General features: G+C 54.0%; 1 protein-coding gene across 1 annotated transcript; it reads left to right on the forward strand.

Moving 5' to 3' along the window:
- Positions 1 to 2570: 2570 nt before the first annotated feature.
- On the forward strand, positions 2571 to 25122 carry LOC115916133 (leucine-rich repeat LGI family member 4-like; the record flags this gene model as incomplete). The annotated part of the gene is made up of 13 exons (XM_030969831.1): positions 2571 to 2642; positions 8111 to 8182; positions 9532 to 9603; positions 12017 to 12088; positions 13079 to 13121; positions 13309 to 13340; positions 13410 to 13508; positions 13841 to 13936; positions 14896 to 15007; positions 18731 to 18812; positions 21339 to 21847; positions 24825 to 24961; positions 25035 to 25122. Coding segments are annotated over 13 exons (1486 nt in total), but the record flags the coding sequence as incomplete, so codon positions are not given.
- Positions 25123 to 26875: the final 1753 nt, after the last annotated feature.

Raw genomic sequence — 26875 nt, forward strand, 5'->3', positions numbered from 1 at the left:
CCCCCGAATTCCCCCAAATCCCCCTAATTTGAGACCCCAAAACCCAAAAATCTCCCAAATTTTGGATCCCTAAATTCCCTAAAATTGGGACCCCCAAAAACCTCCCCGGGACGCCCCAAATCCCTCAAATTTGGGACCCCAAATCCCCCTTGAACCCCAAACTTGGGACCCCAAATTGCCCCCCGGACGCCCCTAAATCCCCTGTTTTGGGACCCCCCAAAACCCCAAATCCCCCAAATTTGGGCCCCTAAAATCCCAAAATCCCCCAAATTTGGGACCCCCAAACCCCAAATTCCCCAAATTTGGGACCGCAAATCCCCTCCTTGAACCCCAAATTTGTCCTCCCCCGGATCCCCCAAAATGCCCCAAATTTGAGACCCCAAAACCCCAAAATCCAGAAATCTGGGACCCCAAAAACCCCAAATCCCCCAAATTCGGGACCCCAAAAAAACCCAAATTCCCCCAAATTTGGGACCCCAAAACCCCAAAATTCCCCAAATTTGGGAGCCCCGGGATCCCCCCCAGGACCCCCAATGGTTCCGGGGGGGTTCTCGGGGGTCCCAAATTTGGGGAATTTGGGATTTTGGGGTCCCAAATTTGGGGGATTTGGGGTTTTTGGGGTCCCAAATTTGGGGTTCAAGGGGGGATTTGGGGGTCCTGAATTTCAGGGATTTGGGGGATTTTGGGGTCCCAATTTTGGGGTTTTTTGGGGTCCCAAATTTCTGGATTTTGGGGTTTTGGAGTCTCAAATTTGGGGGATTTTGGGGAATCCGGGGGAGGCCAAATTTGGGGTTCAATGAGGAGGTTTGGGGTCCCAAATTTTGGGGAATTTGGGGGGTCCCGGGCAGGTTTTGGGGGATCCCAATTTTAAGGAATTTAGGGATCCAAAATTTGGGGGTTTGGGGGTTTTTGGGGTCCCAAATTTGGGGTTCAAGGGGGGATTTGGGGTCCTGAATTTCAGGGATTTTGGGGATTTTGGGGTCCCAAATTTGGGGGATTTTGGGGAATCCGGGGGAGGCCAAATTTGGGGATTTTGGGGGGTTCCGGGGAGGTTTGGGGGGTCCCAATTTTAGGGAATTTAGGGATCCAAAATTTGGGGGATTTGGGGTTTTGGGGTCCCAAATTTGGGAAATTTTGGGGTCCCAGTTTTGGGGAACTTTCCCCCTTTCTCCCCAAATTTCCCCCCAAAATTCCCCCAAATTCCCCGATTTCCTCCCAATTTTCCCATTTCCCCCTGAAATGCCCCAAAATTCCCCAATTTCCCCCAAAATTCCCCAGTTTCCCCCAGAATTCCCCAATTTCCCCATTTTCCTCCCACATTTCTCCCCAGATCCCCCCAAAACCCCCAATTTTCCCCCAAACTTTCCTAAAATCCCTCAGATTTCCCCCAATTTTCCCATTTCTGTCCAAATTCCCCCAAAATTCCCCAAAATTCTCCCAATTTTCCCCCAATTTTTGTCCAAAATTTCCCCAAATTTCCCCCAATTTCTCCCCCAATCCCCTTTCCCCAAATTTCCCCCAGAATTCCCCAAAATTCCCCCAAATTCCCAATTTTCCCCCAATTCTCCCCAATTTTCCCCGAATTTCCCCAAATTCCCCCAAAATTTCCCCAATTTCCCAATTTCCCTCCAAATTTCCCCCATTTTCCCATTTTCTCCCCAATTTTCCCCAAAATTCCTGAAATTCCATCCGTTTTCCCATTTCCCCCCAATTCCTCCCAAAAATTCTCCCAAATTTCCCCAATTTCCCCCAAAATCCCCCAAAATTCCCAAATTCCCCCCAATTTCCTCCAATTTTCCCCAAAATTCCCCCAAGATTTCCAATTTTCAGCCAAAATTCCCCAAAATTTCTAATTTCCCTCTTAAATCCCCCAAATTCTCCCAAATTTTCCGGTTTCCTCCAAAAATTCCCCAAAAATTCTCCCAAATTTTCCCCAATTTTTGTCCAAAATTCCCCAAAATTTCCCCCAAAATTCCCCAGAATTTCCCCCAATTTCCCTCCCCAAAATCCCCAATTTTATCCCCAAAATCCCCCAAATTCCCCATTTTCCCCCCAAAATTCCCCCAAATTCCCATTTTCCCCATTTTCTCCCCCAAATTTCCCCAAAATTCCTGAAATTCCATCCATTTTCCCATTTTTACCCCAAATTCCCCCCAAAATTCTCCCAAATTTGCTCCCATTTCCCCCAAATTTTCCTAAAATCCCCCATAATTTCCCCAATTTCCCCATTCGCCTCCAAAATCTCCCAAATTCCCCCAAAATCCCCCAAAATTCCTCAATTTCTCCCCAATTTTTGTCCAAAATTTCCCCAATTTTCCCAAATTTCCCCCCAATTTTCCCCAAATTTCCCCCAAATTCCCAATTTTCCCCAATTTTCCCCAATTTTCCCCAATTTTCCCCAAATTCCCAATTTTCCCCCAATTTTCCCCCAATTTTCCCCAAAAATTCCCCCAAATTCCCAATTTTCCCGCAATTTTTCCCAATTTTCCCCAATTTTCCCTCAAAATTCCCCCAAATTCCCCTTTTTCCCGCAATTTTCCCAAATTCCGCCGTTTTTGCCCCAACCGCAGCTCCCTGATCCGCTGGGACCTCGAGGAGCTGCCCCAGGGGAGCTTCGGGCACCTCCCGGCGCTGGTGCTGCTGTGAGTGACCCAAAATCCCCCAAATTCACCCCAAAATACCACCCCAATTCACCTCCCGGTGCTGGTGCTGCTGTGGTGACCCAAAACCCCCAAAATCCCCAAACCCACCCAAAAAACTTACACCTACCTCGTGCTGGCTGGTGCTGTGGTGACCCAAAATCCCCAAAATTCACCCCAAAATTCACCCCAAAAATCCCAAAATTCATCTCAAAATTCAACCAAAAAATCCCAAAATTCACCCCAAAATCCACCCCAAAACCCCCCAAAATGACCCCAAAATTTACCCCCAAAAACCACAAAATTCACCCCAAAATGTTCCAAATTCACCCCAAAATTTACCCCAAAATCCACCCCAAAAATCCCCAAAATTTCCCGAAATTCACCCCAAAATTCCCCAAAATTTCCCCAAAATTTACCACAAAACCCCCACCAATTTACCCCAAATTCCCCCTGCCCCGGCCGTTGGTGCCGCGAGTGACCCAAAATCCCAAAATTCACCCCAAAATTCCCCTCGAAAAATCCCAAATTTACCCCAAAATTTAACCCAAAAATCCCAAAATTCACCCCAAAACCCCCAAATGTACCCCAAAATTCACCCCAAAAATCCCAAATTTGAGCCCAAAATGTCCCAAATTTACCCCAAAATTCACCCCAAAACCCCAAAAATCCCAAATTCATCTCCCGGCGCTGGTCCTGCTGTGAGTGACCCAAAAATCCCAAAATTCACCCCAAAATTGTCCCAAATTCACCCCAAAATTCATCCCAAAATTTACTCCAAAATATCCCAAACTTACCCCCAAATTCACCCCAAAAACCCCAAAATTCATCCCAAAATCTACCCCAAAACCCCTCAAAATGACCCCCAAATTTACCCCCAAATTCACCCCAAAATACCAAAATTCATCGGCAGGCTTACCCCAAAATGTCTCAAATTTACCCCAAAATTCACCCCAAAAAATCCCAAATTCACCTCCCGGCGCTGGTGCTGCTGTGAGTGACCCAAAACCCCCAAAATTCACCCCAAAATATCCCAAATTTACCCCAAAATTTACCACAAAAAATCCCAGAATTACCCCAAAAATCCAAAATTTACCCCAAATTCACCTACCGGCGCTGGTCCTGCTGTGAGTGACCCAAAAATCCCAAAATCCACCCCAAAATCCACCCCAAAATCCACCCCAAAATGTCCCAAATCACCCCAAAATTTACCCCCAAAAACCCCAAAATTCACCCCAAAAATCCCAAATTCACCCCAAATCCACCTGCCAGCACTGGTACTGCTGTGAGTGACCCAAAAACCCCAAAATTCACCCCAAATTTACCCCAAAATCCACCCCCAAAATTTACCCCCCAAAAATCCCAAACTCACCCCAAAATCCACCCCAAAATTTCCCCCCCAAAAAAATCCCAAACTCACCCCAAAATTCACCCCAAAATTTCCCCAAAATGGCCCAAATCACCCCAAAATGTCCCAAAATTACCCCAAATGACCCCATAACTGACCCCAAAATGTCCCAAAATTGTCCCCAATTTGCCCCCAAAGTGTCCCCAAAATGTCCCAGATTTGCCCCAAATGTTCCCAGAACTGACCCCACCATTGTCCCCAAATGTCCCCAAATTTGCCCCAAAATGTCCCAAAATTGATCCTAAAATGCCCCAAAATGTCCCCAAGTGTCCCCAAATTTGCCCCAAAATGTCCCAAATTGTCCCCAAATCCCCCAAATGTCCCCAAATTTTCCCCAAATTGTCCCAAAATTGATCCTAAAATGCCCCAAAATGTCCCCAAATGTCCCCAAATTTGACCCAAATTGTCCCCAAATTTTCCACAAAATGTCCCCAAAATGTCCCAAATTTGTCCCCAAATCAGTCCCTAAGCTGTGACAAAATTGCCCGAAATTGTCCCCAAATGTCCCCAAATTTGCCCCAAATTTTCCCCCAAAATGCCCCAAAATTGTCCCAAATGAACCCAAATCCCCCAAAATTGACCTGAAATTCTCCCAGCACTGTCCCTAAAAATGTCCCAAAATTCCCTCAAATGTCCCCAAATGTCCCCGTCCCCAAAATGTCCCAAAATGTCCCCAAATTGTCCCCAAATTGTCCCCAGTTTGTCCCTAAAATGTCCCCAAATGTCCCCAAATGTCCCCAAATTTTCCACAAAATGTCCCCAAAAATGTCCCCAAAAATGTCCCTAAAAATGTCCCCAAAAATGTCCCCAAAAATGTCCCCAAATTTGTCCCTAAACTGCCCCAAAATTGCCTCAAATTTCCCCAAAATGTCCCCAAAATTGTCCCCAAAATGTCCCCAAAATTGTCCCCAAAATGCCCAAAATGTCCCCAAATTTGTCCCCAAATTGATCCCAAAATGTCCCAAATTCCCCAAATTGTCCCCAAAATTTTCCGCAAAATTGTCCCAAATGTCCCCAAATTTTCCTCCATCACTGACCCCAAAATTGTCCTGAAATCCCCAAAATGTCCCCAAATTGTCCCCAAAATTGTCCCCAAAATGCCCCAAATTTCCCCCATCGTTGACCCCAAAATGCCCAAATTTGTCCCAAATTTGTCCCCAAATTGACCCCAAATGCCACAAGTTGTCCCCAAATTGTCCCAAAATTGTCCCTAAAATGACTCAAGATTGTCCCCAAAATGTCCCAAAATTTTCCTCAGAATTGACCCCAAAATGTCCCAAAATGTCCCCAAAATGTCCCCAAATTTACCTCAAATTTTCCCCCAAAATGTCCCCAAATTTGTCCCATAATTGACCCCAAATGTCCCCAAATCTGCCCCAAAATTGACTCCACAATTGTCCCCAAATTTGCCCCAAAATTGACTCCACAATTGTCCCCAAATGTCCCCAATTCTGCCAAAAATTGTCCCCAAATGTCCCCAATTCTGCCAAAATTGTCCCAAAATTGTCCCAAATTTTCCCCAGAATTGACCCCAAATGCCCCAAATTGACCTGAAATTGTCCCCGAAATGGCCCAAAATTGTCCCAAATTTGCCCCATAACTGGCCCCAAAATGTCCCCAAATTTGTCCCCAAAATTGACCCCAAAATTGTCCCCAAAATGTCCCCAAATGTCCCCAAAATGTCCCAACTCCCGGAATTTGTCCCCAAATGTCCCCAAATGCCCCAAATGTCCCCAAATCCCCGAATTTGTCCCCAAATGTCCCAAAATGTCCCCAAATGTCTCAAATCCCAAGATTTGTCCCCAAATGTCCCAAATGTCCCCAATGCCCCAAATGTCCCCAAATGCCCCAAATGTCCCAAATCCAACCCCCAACTATTTGTCCCCAAATGCCCCAAATGTCCCAATGCCCAATCCCATTCCAAATGCCCCAAATCAAATCCCAATTTGTCCCCAAATGTCCCCAAATGTCCCAAAATGCCCCAAATCCCCGAATTTGTCCCCAAATGTCCCCAAATGTCCCAAATGCCCCAAATGTCCCAAATCCCAGGATTTGTCCCCAAATGTCCCAAATGTCCCAAATGTCCCAAATGTCCCAAATCCCGGAATTTGTCCCCAAATGTCCCCAAATGTCCCCAAATGCCCCAAATGCCCCAAATGTCCCAAATGTCCAAATCCCGGAATTTTCCCCAAATGTCCCAAATGTCCCAAATCCCCAGAATTTGTCCCCAAATGTCCCCAATGCCCCAAATGCCCCAAATGCCCCAAATGCCCCAAATGTCCCCAAATCCCCGAATTTGTCCCCAAATGTCCCCAAATCCCAGAATTTGTCCCCAAATGCCCCAAATGCCCCAACTCCCGGGATTTGTCCCCAAATGTCCCCAAATGTCCCAAATGTCCCAAATGTCCCCAAATGTCCCAAATGTCCCAAATGTCCCCAAATGTCCCAAATCCCCGAATTTGTCCCCAAATGCCCCAAAAGTCCCAAATCCCCAGAATTTGTCCCCAAATGTCCCAAATGCCCCAAATGTCCCCAAATTCCCGAATTTGTCCCCAAATGCCCCAAAAGTCCCAACTCCCGGGATTTGTCCCCAAATGTCCCCAAATGTCCCAAATGTCCCAAATGTCCCCAAATGCCCCAAATGTCCCCAAATGTCCCCAATGCATCCAAATTGTCCAACCCAAAATCCAACTCCGGGATTTGTCCCCAAATGTCCCCTAAATGTCCCAAAGCCCCACCCGGATTTGTCCCCAATGTCCCCAAATGTCCCCAAATGTCCCCAAATGTCCCAAATGTCCCAAAATGCCCCAACTCCCGGAATTTGTCCCCAAATGTCCCCAAATGTCCCCAAATGTCCCCAAATGTCCCAAATGTCCCCAAATGCCCCAAATCCCGGAATTTGTCCCCAAATGTCCCAAATGTCCCCAAATGTCCCCAAATGCCCCAAATGTCCCCAACTCCCGGGATTTGTCCCCAATGTCCCCAAATGTCCCCAAATGCCCCAAGTCCCAAATGTCCCAAATGCCCCAACTCCCGGTTTGTCCCCAATGTCCCCAAATGCCCCAAATGCCCCAATGTCCCAAATGCCCCAACCGGTGCCCCTGTCCCAATGTCCCAATGTCCCAAATGTCAACTCCCGGTTTGTCCCCAATGTCCCCAAAGCCCCAAATGTCCCCAAAGCCCCAAATGCCCCAAATGCCCAAATGCCCCAAATGTCCCAAACGAATTTGTCCAAAGCCAAAGCAAACGAATTTGTCCCCAAAGCCCCAAAGTCCCAACCCGTTTTCCAATCCCCAATGTCCCCAAAAGGCCCAACTCCCGGGATTTGTCCCCAAATGCCCCAAATGTCCCAAATCCCCAGAATTTGTCCCCAAATGTCCCCAAATGTCCCAAATGTCCCAAATCCCCAGAATTTGTCCCCAATGTCCCAAAAGTCCCAACTCCCGGGATTTGTCCCCAAATGTCCCAAATGTCCCCAAATGTCCCCAAATGTCCCAAATGTCCCAACTCCCGGGATTTGTCCCCAAATGTCCCAAATGTCCCCAAATGTCCCCAAATGTCCCAAATGTCCCAACTCCCGGGATTTGTCCCCAATGTCCCCAAATGTCCCCAAATGTCCCCAAATGTCCCAAATGTCCCAACTCCCGGGATTTGTCCCCAAATGTCCCCAAATGTCCCAAATGCCCCAAATGTCCCAAATCCCGGAAATTGTCCCCAAATGTCCCCAAATGCCCCAAATGTCCCAAATCCCGGAATTTGTCCCCAAATGTCCCCAAATGTCCCCAAATGTCCCAAATGTCCCAAATGTCCCAAATCCCCGGAATTTGTCCCTAAATGTCCCAAATGTCCCCAAATGCCCCAAATGTCCCCAACTCCCGGGATTTGTCCCCAATGTCCCAAAAGTCCCCAACTCCCGGGATTTGTCCCCAATGTCCCCAATGTCCCAAATGTCCCAACTCCCGGGATTTGTCCCCAATGTCCCCAAATGTCCCCAAATGTCCCCAAATGCCCCAAAAGTCCCAAATCCCCGGGATTTGTCCCCAATGTCCCCGCTGTCTCTCAGGCTGCTGAGCTCGGGGCGCCTGCGCAGCGTCGGGGACGGCGCCTTCGACGGGCTGGGGCTGCTCGAGTACCTGTGAGTACTGGTCATACTGGTTATACTGGGAGCGACTGGTTTGTGCTGGTTTGGACTGGTTTGTGCTGGTTTGGACTGGTTTGGACTGGGAGGGACTGGGAGGGACTGGTTTGGACTGGTTTGGACTGGTTTGTACTGGAAGGGACTGGGAGGGACTGGTCCATACTGGTCCGTACTGGTTTGGACTGGTTTGTACTGGTTTGTACTGGTTTGGACTGGTTATATTGGTTTGTACTGGTTTGTGCTGGTTTGTACTGGGATGGACTGGTTTGGGCTGGGAGGGACTGGTTTGGACTGGTTTGTACTGGGATATACTGGTTTGGACTGGTTTGTGCTGGTGTGTGCTGGTTTGGACTGGTTTGTACTGGTTTGGACTGGGAGGGACTGGGAGGGACTGGTTTGTGCTGTTTACACTGGTCCATACTGGTCCGTACTGGTCCGTACTGGTCAGTACTGGTCCATACTGGTCCATACTGGTCCGTACTGGTCCGTACTGGTCCATACTGGTCCCTAACTGGTTTATACTGGTCTGTACTGGTCCGTACTGGTCCGTACTGGTCCATACTGGTCCATACTGGTCCGTACTGGTCCGTACTGGTCCGTACTGGTCCGTACTGGTCCATACTGGTCCGTACTGGTCCGTACTGGTTTATACTGGTCCATACTGGTCCGTACTGGTCCGTACTGGTCCGTACTGGTCCGTACTGGTCCATACTGGTCTGTACTGGTCCATACTGGTCCGTACTGGTCCGTACTGGTCCATACTGGTCCGTACTGGTTTATACTGGTCCGTACTGGTCCGTACTGGTCCATACTGGTCCGTACTGGTCCGTACTGGTCCATACTGGTCCATACTGGTCCCTAACTGGTTTATACTGGTCCGTACTGGTCCGTACTGGTCCATACTGGTCGTACTGGTCGCATTTGGTCCGTACTGGTCCATACTGGTCCATACTGGTCCGTACTGGTCCGTACTGGTCCGTACTGGTCCATACTGGTCCGTACTGGTCCGTACTGGTTTATACTGGTCCATACTGGTCCGTACTGGTCCGTATACGGTCCGTTTACTGGTCCGTACTGGTCCATACTGGTCTGTACTGGTCCGTACTGGTCCGTACTGGTCCGTACTGGTCCATACTGGTCCGTACTGGTTTATACTGGTCCGTACTGGTCCGTACTGGTCCATACTGGTCTGTACTGGTCTGTACTGGTCCGTACTGGTCCGTACTGGTCCATACTGGTCCATACTGGTCCCTAACTGGTTTATACTGGTCCGTACTGGTCCGTACTGGTCCGTACTGGTCCATACTGGTCCCTAACTGGTTTATACTGGTCCGTACTGGTCCCAGGTTCATCGAGGATTCCCAGCTCAGCTCGCTCTCACCTGAAGCTCTCCGGGGCCTCCGGGGGCTCCAGTTCCTGTGAGTGACCCCAAAATGTCCCCAATGTCCCCAAAATGTCCCAAATGTCCCCAATGTCAACACATCCCCCAGTGTCCCCAAATCCCCCCGATGTCCTCAAGGTCCCCTAAATCCCCTCAATGTCCCCAATGCCCCTGATGTCCCCAGTGTCCCCAAAATGTCCCCAAATCCCCTCAATGTCCCCAAATCCCCTAAATCCCCTCACTGTCCCCAAATCCCCTCAATGTCCCCAAATCCCCTCAATGTCCCCAAATCCCCCAAATGTCCCCAATGTCCCCAAATCCCCTCAATGTCCCCAAATCCCCCAAACGTCACAAAATGTCCCCAAATCCCCTCAATGTCCCCAAATCCCCCCAGTCCCCCAAACCCCCAATGTCCCCAATGTCCCCATTAATGTCCCCAATGTCCCCAATGTCCCCAATCCCCCAAATCCCCAAATGTCCCCAAATGTCCCCAATGCACCAATCCCAAAATTCCCCCAAAGTGTCCCAAAATGTCCCCAAATCCCCTAAATCCCCTCACCTTTGCCCCCAGTGTCCCCCAAATGTCCCCAATGTCCCCAAATGTCCCCCATGTCCCCAATGTCCCCCAAAACTACCCAATGCCCACAGTGTCCCCAATGTCCCCATTAATGTCCCCAAATCCCCCGATGTCCCCAGTGTCCCCAAACGTCCCCAACATCTCCAATGTCCTCAAATCCCCCAATGCCCCTGATGTCCTCAATGTCCCCAATAATGTCCCCCAATCCCCCAATGATGTCCCCAGTAATTGTCCCCATTAATGTCCCCAATGTCCTCAATGCTCTCAAGGTGTCCCCAATGTCCCCAACCCCCAGTGTCCCCAAATCCCCCCAATGTCCCCAATTCCCCCAATGTCCCCATTAATGTCCCCAATGTCCCCAAATCCCCTAAATCCCCTCACTGTCCCCCATCCTCTAAATTGTCCCCAAGGTCCCCAAATGTCCCCAGTGTCCCCAATCCCATCAATGTCCCCAATGTCCCCAAATGTCCCCAAATGTCCCCAAATCCCCCATCATCCCCAGCTGTCCCCAAATCCCCCCAATTTCCCCAGTGTCCCCATTAATGTCCCCAACATCCCCAAATGTCCCCAAATGTCCCCATGGATGTCCCCAGTGTCCCCAAATCCTCTCAATGCCCTGAATCCCCCAAATGTCCCCAATGTCCCCAAATCCCTTCACTGTCCCCAAATCCCCCAAATGTCCCCAAATCCCCTCAATGTCCCCAAATCCCCCAAATGTCACAAAATGTCCCCAAATCCCCTCAATGTCCCCAAATCCCCCCAGTCCCCCAAACCCCCACTGTCCCCAAATGTCCCCAAATGTCCCCAATGCACCAATCCCAAAATTCCCCCAAAGTGTCCCAAAATGTCCCCAAATCCCCTAAATCCCCTCAACGTCCCCCAAATGTCCCCGATGTCCCCATTGATGTCCCCAATGTCCCCAATGTCCCCAAATGTCCCCAACGTCCCCAATGTCCCCAAGTGTCCCCAATGTCCCCAATGTCCCCCAAAACTACTCAATGCCCACAGTGTCCCCAAGGTCCCCATTAATGTCCCCAAATCCCCCGATGTCCCCAGTGTCCCCAAATGTCCCCAACATCTCCAATGTCCCCAAAATGTCCCAAATGTCCTCAAATCCCCTCAATGTCCCCAATGTCCCCATTAATGTCCCCAGTCCCATCAATGTCCCCAGTCCCATCAATGTCCCCAATGTCCCCAAATGTCCCCAATGTCCCTCAATGTCCCCGTTTGTGTCCCCAAATGTCCCCATGGATGTCCCCATGGATGTCCCCATTTGTGTCCCCATGGATGTCCCCAATGTCCCCAACACCCCAAATGTCCCCAATGTCCCCAATGTCCCCATGGATGTCCCCAGTGTCCCCAATGTCCCCGTGTGTGTCCCCAATGTCCCCAATGCCCCCATTGATGTCCCCACTGTCCCCAATGTCCCCAATGTCCTCATGGATGTCCCAAATGTCCCCAATGTCCCCAATGTCCCCAATGTCCCCAATGTCCCCATTGATGTCCCCGTGTGTGTCCCCAATGTCCCCGATGTCCCCAGTGTCCCCATGGATGTCCTCAACACCCCAATGTCCCCATGTCCCCAATGTCCCCAATGTCCCCAATGTCCCCGTGTGTGTCCCCAATGTCCCCGTGTGTGTCCCCAATGTCCCCAATGTCCCCAATGTCCCCAATGTCCCCGTGTGTGTCCCCAATGTCCCCAATGTCCCCAATGTCCCCAATGTCCCCGTGTGTGTCCCCAATGTCCCCAATGTCCCCATTAATGTCCCCATGTCCCCGTGTGTGTCCCCATGGATGTCCCCAACACCCCAATGTCCCCAATGTCCCCAATGTCCCCATTGATGTCCCCATGTCCCCATGTGTGTCCCCGCAGGAGTTTGGCCAACAACCACCTGGAGTCGCTGCCCAGGGACCTCTTCAGGGACTTGGGGACACTGAGGCACCTGTGGGTGACACCGGGGACATCGGGGACATTGGGGACACTGAGGCACCTGTGGGTGACACTGGGGACACCTTGGGGACACTGGGGACACTGGGGACACCTGTTGGTGACACTGGGAACATCGGGGACATTGGGACACTGGGGACATTGGGGACACCTTGGGGACATTGGGGACACTGGGGACATTGGGGACACTGGGGACACTGAGGCACCTGTGGGTGACACCGGGGACACCTTGGGGATTTGGGGACACTGGGGACACTGTTGGGGTTGGGCGGTTGGTGTCACCCCGGTGCCACTCTGGTGTCACTGCATTGTCACTCGGGGTCACTGCAGGGCCGCCCGGGCGTCCCTTTGGTGCCACCTGGTGCCACTTTGGTGCCACTTGATGCCACTCAGTGCCACTCTAATGCCACCTGGTGCCATTTTTGTCCCTCTGCTGCCACTCAGTGCCACCCGGGTGACACTTGGCACCACCCGATGCCACCAGATGTCCCTTTAGTGCCACTCTGGTGCCACTTTTGTCACCTTGGTGCCACTCAGTGCCACCCTAGTGCCACCTGGCACCCCCTGGTGCCACCCGGTGCCACTCGATGTCCCTCAATGTCTCTTTAGTGCCACCCGCTGCCATTTCCGGTCACTTTGGTGCCACTCGGTGCCACCTGGTGCCACTTTTGTCACTTTGGTGCCACCTGGTGCCATTTGGGGACGTTTTTTGTCACTTTGGTGCCACTTGGTGCCACTCTAATGCCACCTGGTGCCACTTTGGTGCCATTTTTGCCCATTTTTGCCCATTTTTGGCCCGTTTTCGCAGGGACCTGCGCGGGAACCCACTGGTGCCATTTTACCCCATTTTTGCCCATTTTTGTGCTATTTTGCCCCATTTTTTGGCAGGGACCTGCGCGGGAACCTGCTGATGACATTCCGTGACATTTTTGCCCATTTTTACCCCATTTTACCCCATTTTTGCCCATTTTTGCCCCATTTTGGCAGGGACCTGCGCGGGAACCCGCTGGTGCTATTCAGTGACACATTGGTGACATTTTTGCCCATTTTTAACCCATTTTTGCCCATTTTTGTGATATTTTGCCCCATTTTTCACAGGGACCTGTGCGGGAACCCGCTGATGACATTCCGTGACATTTTGCCCCATTTTGCCCCATTTTACCCCATTTTACCCCATTTTTGCCCATTTTTGCCCATTTTTGCCCCATTTTTGGCAGGGACCTGCGCGGGAACCCCCTGGTGACATTCGGTGACACATTGGTGACATTTTGCCCCATTTTTGCCCATTTTACCCCATTTTTGCCCCATCTTTTTGCAGGGACCTGCGCGGGAACCTGCTGATGACATTCCGTGCCATTTTGCCCCATTTTTGCCCATTTTTGCCCCATTTTCCCAGGGACCTGCGCGGGAACCCCTGGTGCCATTTTTACCCCATTTTTGCCCATTTTTGCCCCATTTTTGCCCCATTTTTGCCCATTTTTGCTCCATTTTTGCCCCATTTTTCGCAGGGACCTGCGCGGGAACCCGCTGGTTACATTTTTGCCTATTTTACCCCATTTTTGCCCATTTTTGCCCATTTTTACCCCATTTTTGCCCATTTTTGCCCATTTTTACCCCATTTTACCCCATTTTTGCCCATTTTTGCCCCATTTTCGCAGGGACCTGCGCAGGAACCCGCTGGTGCCATTTTTACCCCATTTTTACCCCATTTTTGCCCATTTTTGTGATGTTTTGCCCCATTTTTGGCAGGGACCTGCGCGGGAACCCCCTGGTGCCATTTTTGCCCATTTTTGCCCATTTTTGTGATATTTTGCCCCATTTTGGCAGGGACCTGCGCGGGAACCCGCTGGTTACATTTTTGCCCATTTTTGCCCATTTTTGCCCATTTTGCCCATTTTACCCCATTTTTGCCCATTTTTGCCCATTTTTGCCCATTTTTACCCCATTTTTGCCCATTTTTGTTATATTTTGCCCCATTTTTCGCAGGGACCTGCGCGGGAACCCCCTGGTGCCATTTTGCCCCATTTTTGCCCATTTTTGCCCATTTTTGCCCATTTTTGCCCATTTTTGCCCCATTTTTCGCAGGGACCTGCGCGGGAACCCGCTGGTGCCATTTTACCCCATTTTTGCCCATTTTTGTGATATTTTGCCCCATTTTTGCCCCATTTTCGCAGGGACCTGCGCGGGAACCCCCTGGTTACATTTTTGCCCATTTTTACCCCATTTTTGCCCATTTTTGTGATATTTTGCCCCATTTTTCGCAGGGACCTGCGCGGGAACCCCCTGGTGCCATTTTGCCCCATTTTTGCCCATTTTTGCCCCACTTTGGCAGGGACCTGCGTGGGAACCCCCTGGTGACATTCCGTGACATTTTGCCCCATTTTTGCCCATTTTTCGGCAGGGACCTGCGTGGGAACCCGCTGGGGCCATTTTTGCCCATTTTTGCCCATTTCTGTGATATTTTGCCCCATTTTTGGCAGGGACCTGCGCGGGAACCCGCTGATGACATTCCGTGCCATTTTTGCCCATTTCTGTGATGTTTTGCCCCATTTTCCCAGGGACCTGCGCGGGAACCCCCTGGTGCCATTTTTGCCCATTTTTGCCCATTTTTGTGATGTTTTGCCCCATTTTTGCAGGGACCTGCGCGGGAACCCGCTGGTTACATTTTTGCCCATTTTTGCCCCATTTTTGTGATGTTTTGCCCCATTTTTGGCAGGGACCTGCGCGGGAACCCGCTGGTTACATTTTTGCCCATTTTTGCCCATTTTTGCCCATTTCTGTGATGTTTTGCCCCATTTTCCCAGGGACCTGCGCGGGAACCCGCTGCGCTGCGACTGCGCACTGCGCTGGCTCCTGGCCTGGGCCGGCACCCGCCCCTCCCCCCCCGAGGGCCGCTGCCGCGCGCCCCTTCCCCAGGTGGGCGTGGCCCTGGCCCAGCTCCGCCCCCAGCAGCTCCAGTGCCACAGACACGGTAACTGGGATGGACTGGGACATACTGGGAGGGACTGGGGGGAAAAAATCCGGGATTTTTGGGGCTAAAAATGGGGATTTTGGGGTTAAAAATCGAGATTTTTGGGGTTAAAAATGGGGATTTTAGGGGGAAATTGGGACTGGGAGGAGACTGGGTTATACTGGGATATACTGGGATATACTGGGATATACTGGGAGGGGTGTGGGGGGAAAATCCGGGATTTTTGGGCGAAAAATGGGGATTTTGGGGGTAAAATTGGGGATTTTGGGGTTAAAGTGGGGATTTTTAGGGTTAAAATTGGAGATTTTTGGGGAGGGAAAGGGACTGGGTTATACTGGTTTGTACTGGTTTGTACTGGGTTATACTGGGGGGAGAAAAATTGGCAGGTTTAGGTGCAAAAATGGGGATTTTAGGGTTAAAAATGGGGATTGAAGGGGTAAAAATTGGGGTTTGAGAAGGGAAAATGGGACTGAGTTATACTGGTTTGGACTGGGACAAACTGGGATGGACTGGGGACTGGGGAGGATTTTGGGAAAAATGGGGAAATTGGGGTAAAAAATCCGGGATTTTTGGGGAAAAATGGGGATTTTGGGGTTAAAAATGGAGATTTTTGGGGTTAAAAATAGAGATTTTTGGGGTTAAAAATGGGGATTTTGGAGGGGAAAATGGGACTGGGAGGAGACTGGGTTATACTGGGATATACTGGGAGGGACTGGGGGGGGGAAATCCGTGATTTTTGGGCGAAAAATGGGGATTTTGGGGTTAAAAATGGGGATTTTGGGGTTAAAATTGGGATTTTTAGGGTTAAAATTGGGATTTTAGGGGGGAAAATGGGACTGGGTTATACTGGGACGTACTGGGAGGGAGTGGGAGATGAAAATCTGGTGGTTGTAGGTCAAAAAATGGGGATTTTAGGGTTAAAAATGGGGATTTTAGAGGGGAAAATGGAACTGGGATGTACTGGGAGGGACTGGGGGAAAAATCCGGGATTTTTTGGGGTGAAAAATGGGGATTTTGGGGTTAAAATTGGGATTTTTAGGGTTAAAATTGGGATTTTAGGGGGGAAAATGGGACTGGGTTATACTGGTTTGTACTGGTTTGTACTGGGTTATACTGGGAGGTGAAAATCCGGTGGGTTTAGGTCAAAAAATGGGGATTTGGGGGTTAAAAATGGGGATTTTGGAGGGAAAATGGGACCGGGTTATACTGGGAGGAACTGGTTTGGACTGGGACAAACTGGGAGGTACTGGGAGGGACTGGGGGGAAAAAATCCGGCATTTTTTGGGGCAAAAAATGGGGATTTTGGGGTTAAAACTGGGGATTTTAGGGGAGAAAATGGGACTCGGAGGAGACTCGATTATACTGGTTTATACTGGGACATACTGGGAGGGACTGGGGGGAAAAATCCGGCATTTTTTGGGGCGAAAAATGGGGATTTTGGGGTTAAAACTGGGGATTTTGGGGTTAAAACTGGGGATTTAGGGGTGGAAATGGGACTGGGAGGGGACTGGGCCTGTCCCCAGGCTGTCCCCAAACTGTCCCCAAGCTGTCCCCAATGTCCCCAGCGATGTCCCCAGCAATGTCCCCAAGCTGTCACCGTGTCCCTGGTGCTGTCCCCAAGCTGTCCCCTTGTCCCCAGTGATGTCCCCAAGCTGTCCCTGTGCTCCTGGGGCTGTCCCTGCTGTGTTCCCAATGTCCCCAAGCTGTCCCCAATGTCCCCAGCGATGTCCCCAGTGTCCCCAAGCTGTCCCTGGCTGTGTCCCCCAGTGTCCCCAAACTGTCCCCAAGCTGTCCCCAATGTCCCCAGCGATGTCCCCAGCAATGTCCCCAAGCTGTCCCTGTGTTCTCAGCATTGACCTCAAGCTGTCCCTGTGTCCCTGGGGATGTCCCCAATGTCCCCAGCGATGTCCCCAAGCTGTCCTCAAGTCCCTGGGTCTGTCCCTGTGTCCCCAAGCTGTCCCCAGTGTCCCCAGCGATGTCCCCAATGTCCCCAGTGACCGCAGGACTGTCCCTGTGTCCCTGGGGCTGTCCCCAGCTGGTCCTTCTGTCCCTGGGGATGTCCCCAGTGATGTCCCCAATGTCCCCAAGCTGTCCCCAATGTCCCCAAGCAGACCCTGGCTGTGTCCCCAAGGTGTCCCCAATGCCCCCAATGTCCCCAGGCTGTCCCTGCCTGTGTCCCCAATGTCCCTGATGTCCCCAGTGTCCCTGCCTGTGTCCCCAATGTCCCCAATGTCCCCAATGCACCCAATCGCCCCAATGTCCCCGATGTCCCCAATGTCCCCAATGTCCCCGATGTCCCCAGGCTGTCCCCAATGTCCCCAATGTCCCCAATGTCCCCGATGTCCCCAATGTCCCCGATGTCCCCAGTGTCCCCAATGTCCCCGATGTCCCCATGGATGTCCCCGATGTCCCCAATGTCCCTGGCTGTGTCCCCAATGCCCCCAATGTCCCTGGCTGTGTCCCCAATGTCCCCAATGCCCCCAATGTCCCCAGGCTGTCCCTGCCTGTGTCCCCAATGTCCCCGTTGTCCCCAATGTCCCCGATGTCCCCGATGTCCCCAATGTCCCCGATGTCCCCAATGCCCCCCAATGTCCCTGCCTGTGTCCCCAATGTCCCCAATGTCCCCAGTGTCCCCAATGTCCCCAGGCTGTCCCCAGTGTCCCCAATGTCCCTGATGTCCCCAGTGTCCCCAATGTCCCCGATGTCCCCGATGTCCCCAGGCTGTCCCCAGTGTCCCCAATGTCCCCGATGTCCCCGATGTCCCCATGGATGTCCCCGATGTCCCCAATGTCCCTGCCTGTGTCCCCAATGTCCCCAATGTCCCCAGTGTCCCTGGCTGTGTCCCCAATGCCCCCAATGTCCCTGCCTGTGTCCCCAATGTCCCCAATGCCCCCAATGTCCCTGCCTGTGTCCCCAATGTCCCCAATGTCCCCAATGTCCCCAGTGTCCCCAGTGTCCCCATTAATGTCCCCATTGATGTCCCCAGAGCTGCGGCCGTTCCAGTCGCTCCCGTTCTCCTCTCTCGGGGCGGAGCCACTGCCGCTCGGGGACGGCCCCGCCGTGTCCCTGCCAGTGTCCCCAATGTCCCCAGTGTCCCCAGTGTCCCCATTAATGTCCCCAGGCTGTCCCCAATGTCCCCGATGTCCCCAATGTCCCCAGTGTCCCCAGTGTCCCCAATGTCCCCAGGCTGTCCCCAATGTCCCCGATGTCCCCAAGCTGTCCCCAGTGTCCCCAATGTCCCCATTGATGTCCCCGATGTCCCCAGTGTCCCCATTGATGTCCCCAGAGCTGCGGCCGTTCCAGTCGCTCCCGTTCGCCGCTCGGGGCGGAGCCGCTGCCGCTCGGGGACGGCCCCGCCGTGTCCCTGCCAGTGTCCCCAATGTCCCCAGTGTCCCCAGTGTCCCCATTAATGTCCCCAGTGTCCCCAATGTCCCCATTAATGTCCCCGTTAATGTCCCCAGAGCTGCGGCCGTTCCAGTCGCTCCCGTTCTCCTCTCTCGGGGCGGAGCCGCTGCCGCTCGGGGACGGCCCCGCCGTGTCCCTGCCAGTGTCCCCAATGTCCCCAATGTCCCCATTGATGTCCCCAGAGCTGCGGCCGTTCCAGTCGCTCCCGTTCTCCTCTCTCGGGGCGGAGCCGCTGCCGCTCGGGGACGGCCCCCGCCTGTTAGGTAAAGCCGGGCGCCGGGGCCTGCGCCCTGCTGGAGTGGGACCAGCTCGGGGGCAGGTTCCGCGCCCAGAGCGTGGTCAACGGTGAGAGAAACTGGGGGAAAAATGGGGGAATTGGGAAAAAATGGGGAAAATGGGGAAAAATGGGGAAAACGGGAAAAAAACGGGGAAAAATGGGGAAAATATGGGAAAAAATGGAGGAAAATGGGGTGGGAGTGGGAGCAGCTCGGGGGGAGGTTCCAGGCACAGAGCGTGGTCAACGGTGAGAGAAACTGGGGGAAAAATGGAGGAAATGGGAAAAAACGGGAAAATGGTGAAAAATGGGGAAAACGGAAAAAAAACGGGGAAAAAATGGGGAAAATATGGGAAAAAATGGGGAAAACTGGGGGAAAATGGGGGGGAGGTTGAGGGTGCTCACTGTCATCAACAGTGAGAGAAATGGGGGGAAAATGGGGAAATTCAGAAAAAACGGGGGAAAATGGAAAACCAGGAAAATTTGGGCAAAAAAATGGGGGGAAAATGAGAAAAAATGGGAGGAAACTGGAGGAAAATGGGGTGGGAGTGGGAGCAGCTCGGGGGGAGGTTCTGGGCCCAGAGCGTGGTCAATGGTGAGAGAAATTGGGGAAAAATGGGGAATTGGGAAAAATGGGGAAAATGGTGAAAAATGGGGAAAACGGGAAAAACGGAGAAAAAATGGGGAAAAACTGGGGGAAAATGGGGAAAAATGGGGGAAATAGGGGGAAATGGGGGGGACGTTCTGGGTGCTCACTCTCATCAACAGTGAGAGAAATGGGGGGAAAAATGGGGAAATTGGGAAAAAAGGGGAAAAAATGGAAAAGAACGGGAAAAAAATGGGGAAAAATGGGGAAAAACTGGAGGAAAATGGGGTGGGAGTGGGAGCAGCTCGGGGGGAGGTTCTGGGCCCAGAGCGTGGTCAATGGTGAGAGAAATTGGGGGAAAAATGGGGGAATTGGGGAAAATGGGGAAAAATGGGGAAAACAGGAAAAAAAGGGGGAAAAATGGGGAAAATATGGGAAAAACTGGAGGAAAATGGGGTGGGAGTGGGAGCAGCTCTGGGGGAGGTTCTGGGCACAGAGCGTGGTCAACGGTGAGAGAAATGGGGGGAAAATGGGGGAATTGGGAAAAAATGGGGAAAATGGGGAAAAATGGTGAAAACGGGAAAAAAAACGGGGAAAAAATGGGGAAAATATGGGAAAAAATGGGGAAAACTGGGGGGGAGGTTGTGGGTGCTCACTGTCATCAACAGTGAGAGAAACGGGGGAAAATGGGGGAAATGGGAAAAAATGGGAAAAACGGGAAAAAATGCCGGAAAAATGGAAAGAAGAGGAGAAAAATGGGGGAAAAATTTGGGGAAAATGGAGTGGGAGTGGGAGCAGCTCGGGGTCCCAAAGGTCTCCAACATGCTCAATGTCCCCAAGGTCCCAAAGGTCCCAAACATCTCCAAGGTCCCAAAGGACCCAATGGTCCCCAACATCTCCAGTGTCCCCAGGAAAAATGGTCCCCAAGGTCCCCAGCATCTCCATGGCCCCATCACCCCAAACATCTCCAAGGACTCCAGGGTCCCAAATGTCCCATCACCCCAACATCTCCAATGTCCCCATGGTCACATCATCCAACATCTCTGATGTCCCCAAGGTCCCCTCATCCAACATCTCCAGTGCCCCCATGGTCCCATCGGCAAAGGACATCTGCGGAAATGTCCCATGGTCACATCATCCAACATCTCTGATGAGCCAAAGGTCCCCTCATCCAACATCTCCAGTGCCCCCATGGAAAATGAGCAAACACATCCCTAACATGGAAACCATGTCCCCATGGTCACATCACCCCAACATCTCTGACGTCCTCAAGGCCCCATCATCCAACATCTCCAATGTCCCAAAGGTCCCCAACATCTCCAGTGTCTCCAAGGCCCCATCACCCCAACATCTCTGATGTCCCCAGTGTCCCCAAGGTCCCCAACATCTCCATGGCCCCATCACCCCAAACATCTCCAAGGACTCCAGGGTCCCAAAGGTCCCATCACCCCAACATCTCCAATGTCCCCAAGGTCCCATCGCCCCAACATCTCTGATGTCCCCATGGTCACATCATCCAACATCTCGGATGTCCCCAAGGCCCCATCACCCCAACATCTCCAATGTCCCCAAGGTCCCATCACTCCAACATCTCCAATGTCCCCACTGTCCCCCGTGTCCCCAACATCTCCAATGTCCCCACTGTCCCCAATGTCCCCAACATCTCCAATGTCCCCAATGTGCCATCACTCCAACATCTCCAATGTCCCCACTGTCCCCAATGTCCCCAGGGTCCCCAACATCCCCAATGTCCGCAACATCCCCAGTGTCCCCAATGTCCCCAACATCTCCAATGTCCCCAATGTCCCCAACACCTCCAATGCCCCCACTGTCCCCAATGTCCCCAACACCTCCAGGGTCCCCAGTGTGCCCAACAACGTCCATATTCCCAAAGTCCCAAAGGTCCCCAAGGTCCCATCACCCCAACATCCCCAATGTCCCTAACCTCCCCAACATCCCCAGTGTCCCCAATGTCCCCAACACCCCCATTAACGTCCCCTCCCGCCCCCAGGCTCCGCCCCGGTGTCCTGCCACCCCGTCCCGGTGGGTGACACGCTGCTGCTGGTGGTGGCGCAGCTGCGCGGCGGCTCCTGGGTGTGGCGCCGCTCGGGCGGCCCCGGCTCCCCCTTCGTGCGCCACCAAGCCCTGGGCCAGGGCCACCTGCGCCGTCCCCACGCCGTCACCGCCGCCCGCCTCGGCAGCCACCTCTACCTGGGCGTGGCCGACAGCTCCAAGGGCGGCACCAGCACCGTGTTCCGCTGGGCTTCCGGAGCCTTCTACCCGCACCAGGCGCTGCGGCCGTGGCGGCGCGACACGCACCTGGAGTTCCTGGAGCTGGGCGGGCGCGTGGCGCTGGTGGTCTGCAGCGCGGCCAGGAGGCCCCAGGTGTACCTGTGGAGCGGCGGCGGCTTCGTGCCGCACACGGACATCCCGCACGTGCCCGACGTGTACGCGGCCAAGCACTTCAGGGTGAGGGGGAACGTGTTCCTGTGTCTCACCAGGTTCCTGGGGGACGCCAAGGTGAGGAACGGGGGCGGGAGGGGGGTGGTGGGAGGGTTGGGGGGTTCATTGGGGTTATGTGGTTATGGGGTTCCATCAGGGTTATGGGGTTATGGGGTCCATCAGGGTTATGGGGTTATGGGGTTCCATCAGGGTTATGTGGTTATGGGGGTCCATCATGGTTATGGAGTTATGGGGTTCCATCAAGGTCATGTGGTTATCGGGGTCCATCATTGTTATGGAGTTATGGGGGTCCATCAGGGTCATGGGGGTCCATCAAGGTCATGAGGGGTCAGCAGGGTCATGGGGTTATGGGGTCCATCAGGGTTATGGGGTTATGGGGGTTCATTTGGGTTATGGGGTTATGGGGTTCCATCAAGGTCATGGGGGTTATGGAGGTCCATCAGAGTTATGTGGTCATGGGGGTTCCATCAGGGTTATGGGGTTATGGGAGTCCATCATGGTTATGTGGTCATGGGGGTTCCATCAGGGTTATGGGGGTCCATCAGGGTTATGGAGTTATGGGGGTCCATCATGGTTATGGGGTTATGGGGATCCATCAAGGTCATGGGGGTCCATCAAGGTCATGAGGGGTCAGCAGGGTTATGGAGTTATGGGGGTCCATCATGGTTATGGGGTTATGGGGATCCATCAAGGTCATGGGGGTCCATCAAGGTCATGAGGGGTCAGCAGGGTCATGGCGTTATGGGGTCCATCAGGGTTATGGGGTTATGGGGGTCCCTCATGGTTATGGGGTTATGGGGGTCCATCAAGGTTATGGGGTTATGGGGGTTCATTGGGGTTATGTGGTTATGGGGGTCCATCATGGTTATGGGGGTCCATCAGGGTTATGGGGTTATGGGGTTCCATCAGGGTTATGGGGGTCAATCAGGGTTATGGGGTTCCATCAGGGTTGTGGGGTCCATCATGGTCATGTAGTTATGGGGGTCCATCATGGTTATGGGGTTATGGGGATCCATCAAGGTCATGAGGGATCAGCAGGGTTATGGGGTTATGAGGTTCCATTAAGGCCATGGGGTTATGGAGGGTCAGCAAGGTCATGGGGGTCCATCAAGGTCATGGGGTTATGGGGGTCCATCAGGGTCATGTGGTTATGGGGGTCCATCATGGTTATGAGGTTATGGAGATCCATCAAGGTCATGAGGTTATGGAGATCCATCATGGTCATGGGGTTATGGGGGTGCATTGAGGTCATGTGGTCATGGGGTTCCATCAAGGTCATGGGGTTGTGGGGTTCCATCAAGGTCATGAAGTTATGAGGTTCCATCAAACTCATGGTGGGTCAGCAGGGTCATGTGGTCATGGGGTTCCATCATGGCCAGGTGGTCATGGAGGGTCACCAGGGTCATGGGGTTATGGGGGTGCACCAAGGTCGTGGGATTATGGGGGCGGATCAAGGTCATGTGGGGCCACCACGGTCACGATGGTCACCACAAGACCATGGGGTCCATCAGGGTCACGTGACCCCACCTCTGACCCCCTGACCCCATGTGCAGGTAGGTGATGGTGCTGGGAGGGCTCCAATCTCACTGCACCCAACCCAGCCCAACCCGGCACAACCCGGCACAACCCAACCCAACCCAACCCAACCCGGCACAACCCAACCAACCCAACCCAACCCAACCCAACCCGGCACAACCCAACCAACCCAACTCAACATAACCCAACCCAACCCAACCCAACTCAACCCAACCCAACCCAACCCAACCCAACCCAACCCGGCACAACCCAACCCAACCCAACCCAACCCGGCACAACCCAACCCAACCCAACCCAACCCCCAACCCAACCCCAACCCAACCCACAACCCGCCCAACCCAACCCAACCCAACCCAACCCAACCCAACCCAACCAACCCAACCCAACCCAACCCAACCCAACCCAACCCAACCCAACCCAACCCAACCCAACCCAACCCAACCCAACCCAACCCAACCCAACCCAACCCAACCCAACCCAACCCAACCCAACCCAACCCAACCCAGCCCAACCCAACCCAACCCAACCAACCCTAACCCAACCAACCCAACCCAACCCAACCCAACCCAACCCAACCCCAACCCAACCCAACCCAACCAACCCAACCAACCCAACCCAACCCAACCCAACCCAACCCAACCCAACCCAACCCAACCCACCCAACCCAACCCGGCACAACCCAACCCAACCCAGCCCAACCCAACCAACCCAACCCAACCCAGCCCAACCCAACCCAACCCAACCCAACCCAACCCAACCCAACCCAACCCACCCAACCCAACCAACCCAACCAACCCAACCAACCCAACCAACCCAACCCAACCCAACCCAACCCAACCCAACCCAACCCAACCCAACCAACCCAACCCAACATAACCCAACCCAACCCACCCCACCCCAACCCAACCCAACCCAGCCCAACCCAACCCAACCCAACCCCAACCCAACCCAACCCAACCCAACCCACCCCACCCCAACCCAACCCAACCCAACCCAACCCAACCCATGGCCCTGTCAGCCATCCCATGACCCCAACACCCCTCCCATGGTCCCACCACCCATCCCATGACCCCACCACTGATCCCATGACCCCAAACGCCCCGCTTTGTGCCCAGGTGATGCGCTGGGAGGGCTCCAACCCAACCCATCCCATGGTCCCACCACCCAACCCATGGTCCCACCACCCAACCCATGGTCCCACCACCCAACCCATGGTCCCACCACTGATCCCATGGTCCCACCACCCAGCCCATGGTCGCACCACCCACCCCATGGTCCCACCAGTGATCCCATGGTCCCACCACCCACCCCATGGTCCCACCAGTGATCCCATGGTCCCACCACTGATCCCATGGTCCCACCACTGACCCCATGGTCCCACCACCCAACCCATGGTCCCACCACCCACCCCATGGTCCCACCACTGACCCCATGGTCCCACCACCCAACCCATGGTCCCACCACTGATCCCCTGACCCCAAACGCCCCCGTCGCGCAGGTGATGCGCTGGGAGGGCTCCATGTTCCGCGAGGTGCAGGCGGTGCCGGCGCCCGGCTCCCTGGTGTTCCAGCCGCTGCTCCTGGCCGGCCACCGCTACGTCCTGCTGGGCACGCGATACGACCGACCGCGTGTTCGGCTGGGACCGGTGGCGCCTGGAGCCCGCGCAGGAGCTGCCCGCGCCCTCGCCGCGCGCCTCCGTCCCCCTCAGCGCCGCCCACCGCCACTTCCTGCTGGCCACCAGCTTCAAGGGCACCACGCAGATCTACGCGCACGTCACCGAGGACACCGGCACCTAGGGCACACCTGGGGACACCTGGGGACACCTGGGGACACCTGGGGACATCATGGGGACACCTGGGGACATCATGGGGATATCATGGGGACAGCCACGTCACCGAGGACATCGGCACCTAGGGGACACCTGGGGACACCTGGGGACATCTGGGGACATCTAGGGCCACGCAGATCTACACGCACGTCACCGAGGACATCGGCACCTAGGGGACACCTGGGGACAGATGGGGACATCATGGGGACACCTGGGGACACCTGGGGATGTGTGCTGGCCACCAGCTTCAAGGGCGCCACGCAGATCTGCGCACGTCACCGAGGACATCGGCACCTAGGGCACACCTGGGGACAGATGGGGACATCATGGGGACACCTGGGGACACCTGGGGACATCATGGGGACACATGGGGACAGCCACGTCACCGAGGACATCGGCACCTAGGGCACACCTGGGGACACCTGGGGACACCTGGGGACATCATGGGGACACCTGGGGACACCTGGGGATGTGTGCTGGCCACCAGCTTCAAGGGCGCCACGCAGATCTACGCGCACGTCACCGAGGACATCGGCACCTAGGGCACACCTGGGGACAGATGGGGACATCATGGGGACACCTGGGGACATCATGGGGACATCATGGGGGCACCGGGACACCTGGGGACATCATGGGGACAGCCACGTCACTGAGGACATCGGCACCTAGGGGACACCTGGGGACATCATGGGGACACCTGGGGACATCATGGGGGCACACAGATCTACGCGCACGTCACCAAGGACATCGGCACCTAGGGGACGCCTGGGTGGCAGCTGGAGGGACGTGGGGATGGTGGCCACCACATCATCATGGAGACGGGGACATCAGGAGACACTTGGTGGCAGCTGGAGGGACATGGGGATGGTGGCCACCACGACGTTGTGGAGATGGGGACACCTGGGGACACGTCGTGGCTGGTGGGACATGGGGATGGTGGTCACCATGTCACCATGGAGGTGGGGATATCTGGGGATGTGTGGTGGCCACCAGCTTCAAGGGAGCCACCCAGATCTATGCCGACATCACCGAGGACACCGGCACCTAGGGGACACCTGGGGACACCTGGTGGTCTCCAGAGTCAAAATGGCCACCTGGGTCTTCTGTGGTGTCATCAGGGACGTGGGGACATGAGGGGACATCTGGGCATGTGTGGTGGTGCCTGGTGGGACATGGGGGTGGTGGCCACCATGATGTTGTGGAGATGGGGACATCAGGGGACATCATGGGGACGTGTGGTGGCAGCTGAGGATGGTGGCCACCAGGTCCCCCACGATGGAGCTGGGGACGTCAGGGGACACCTGGGAACACATGGTGGCATCTGGAGGGACGTGGGGATGGTGGCCACCAGGGTCACCATGGAGACGGGGACATCAGGGGACACTTGGTGGTGGCCGGTGGCATGTGGGGATGGTGGCCGCCACCATGTTGTGGAGATGGGGACACTGGGGACACTTTGGGGACACTGCGGGGCGCACTGCCACTGCAGCCTCGTGCAGCTGCAGGGACCTGGGGACATCCCCCGGGCTCTGTCACCTGGAGGGACATCGGGGACCTGGGGCCACCCACACCCCTGTCCCCAAGGCCACCACTGACCCAGTGTCCCCAAGGCCACCAGTGACCCGATGTCCCCAAGGCCACCCTCACCCCAGTGTCCCCAAGGTCGCTGTCACCCCGATGTCACCCTTGGCTTTGTGTCACTTTCTGGTGCCACCATCTCC

The sequence above is a fragment of the Camarhynchus parvulus genome, unplaced genomic scaffold (assembly GCF_901933205.1).
Source record: "Camarhynchus parvulus unplaced genomic scaffold, STF_HiC, whole genome shotgun sequence".
In the NCBI taxonomy this organism is placed as follows: Eukaryota; Metazoa; Chordata; class Aves; order Passeriformes; family Thraupidae; genus Camarhynchus; species Camarhynchus parvulus.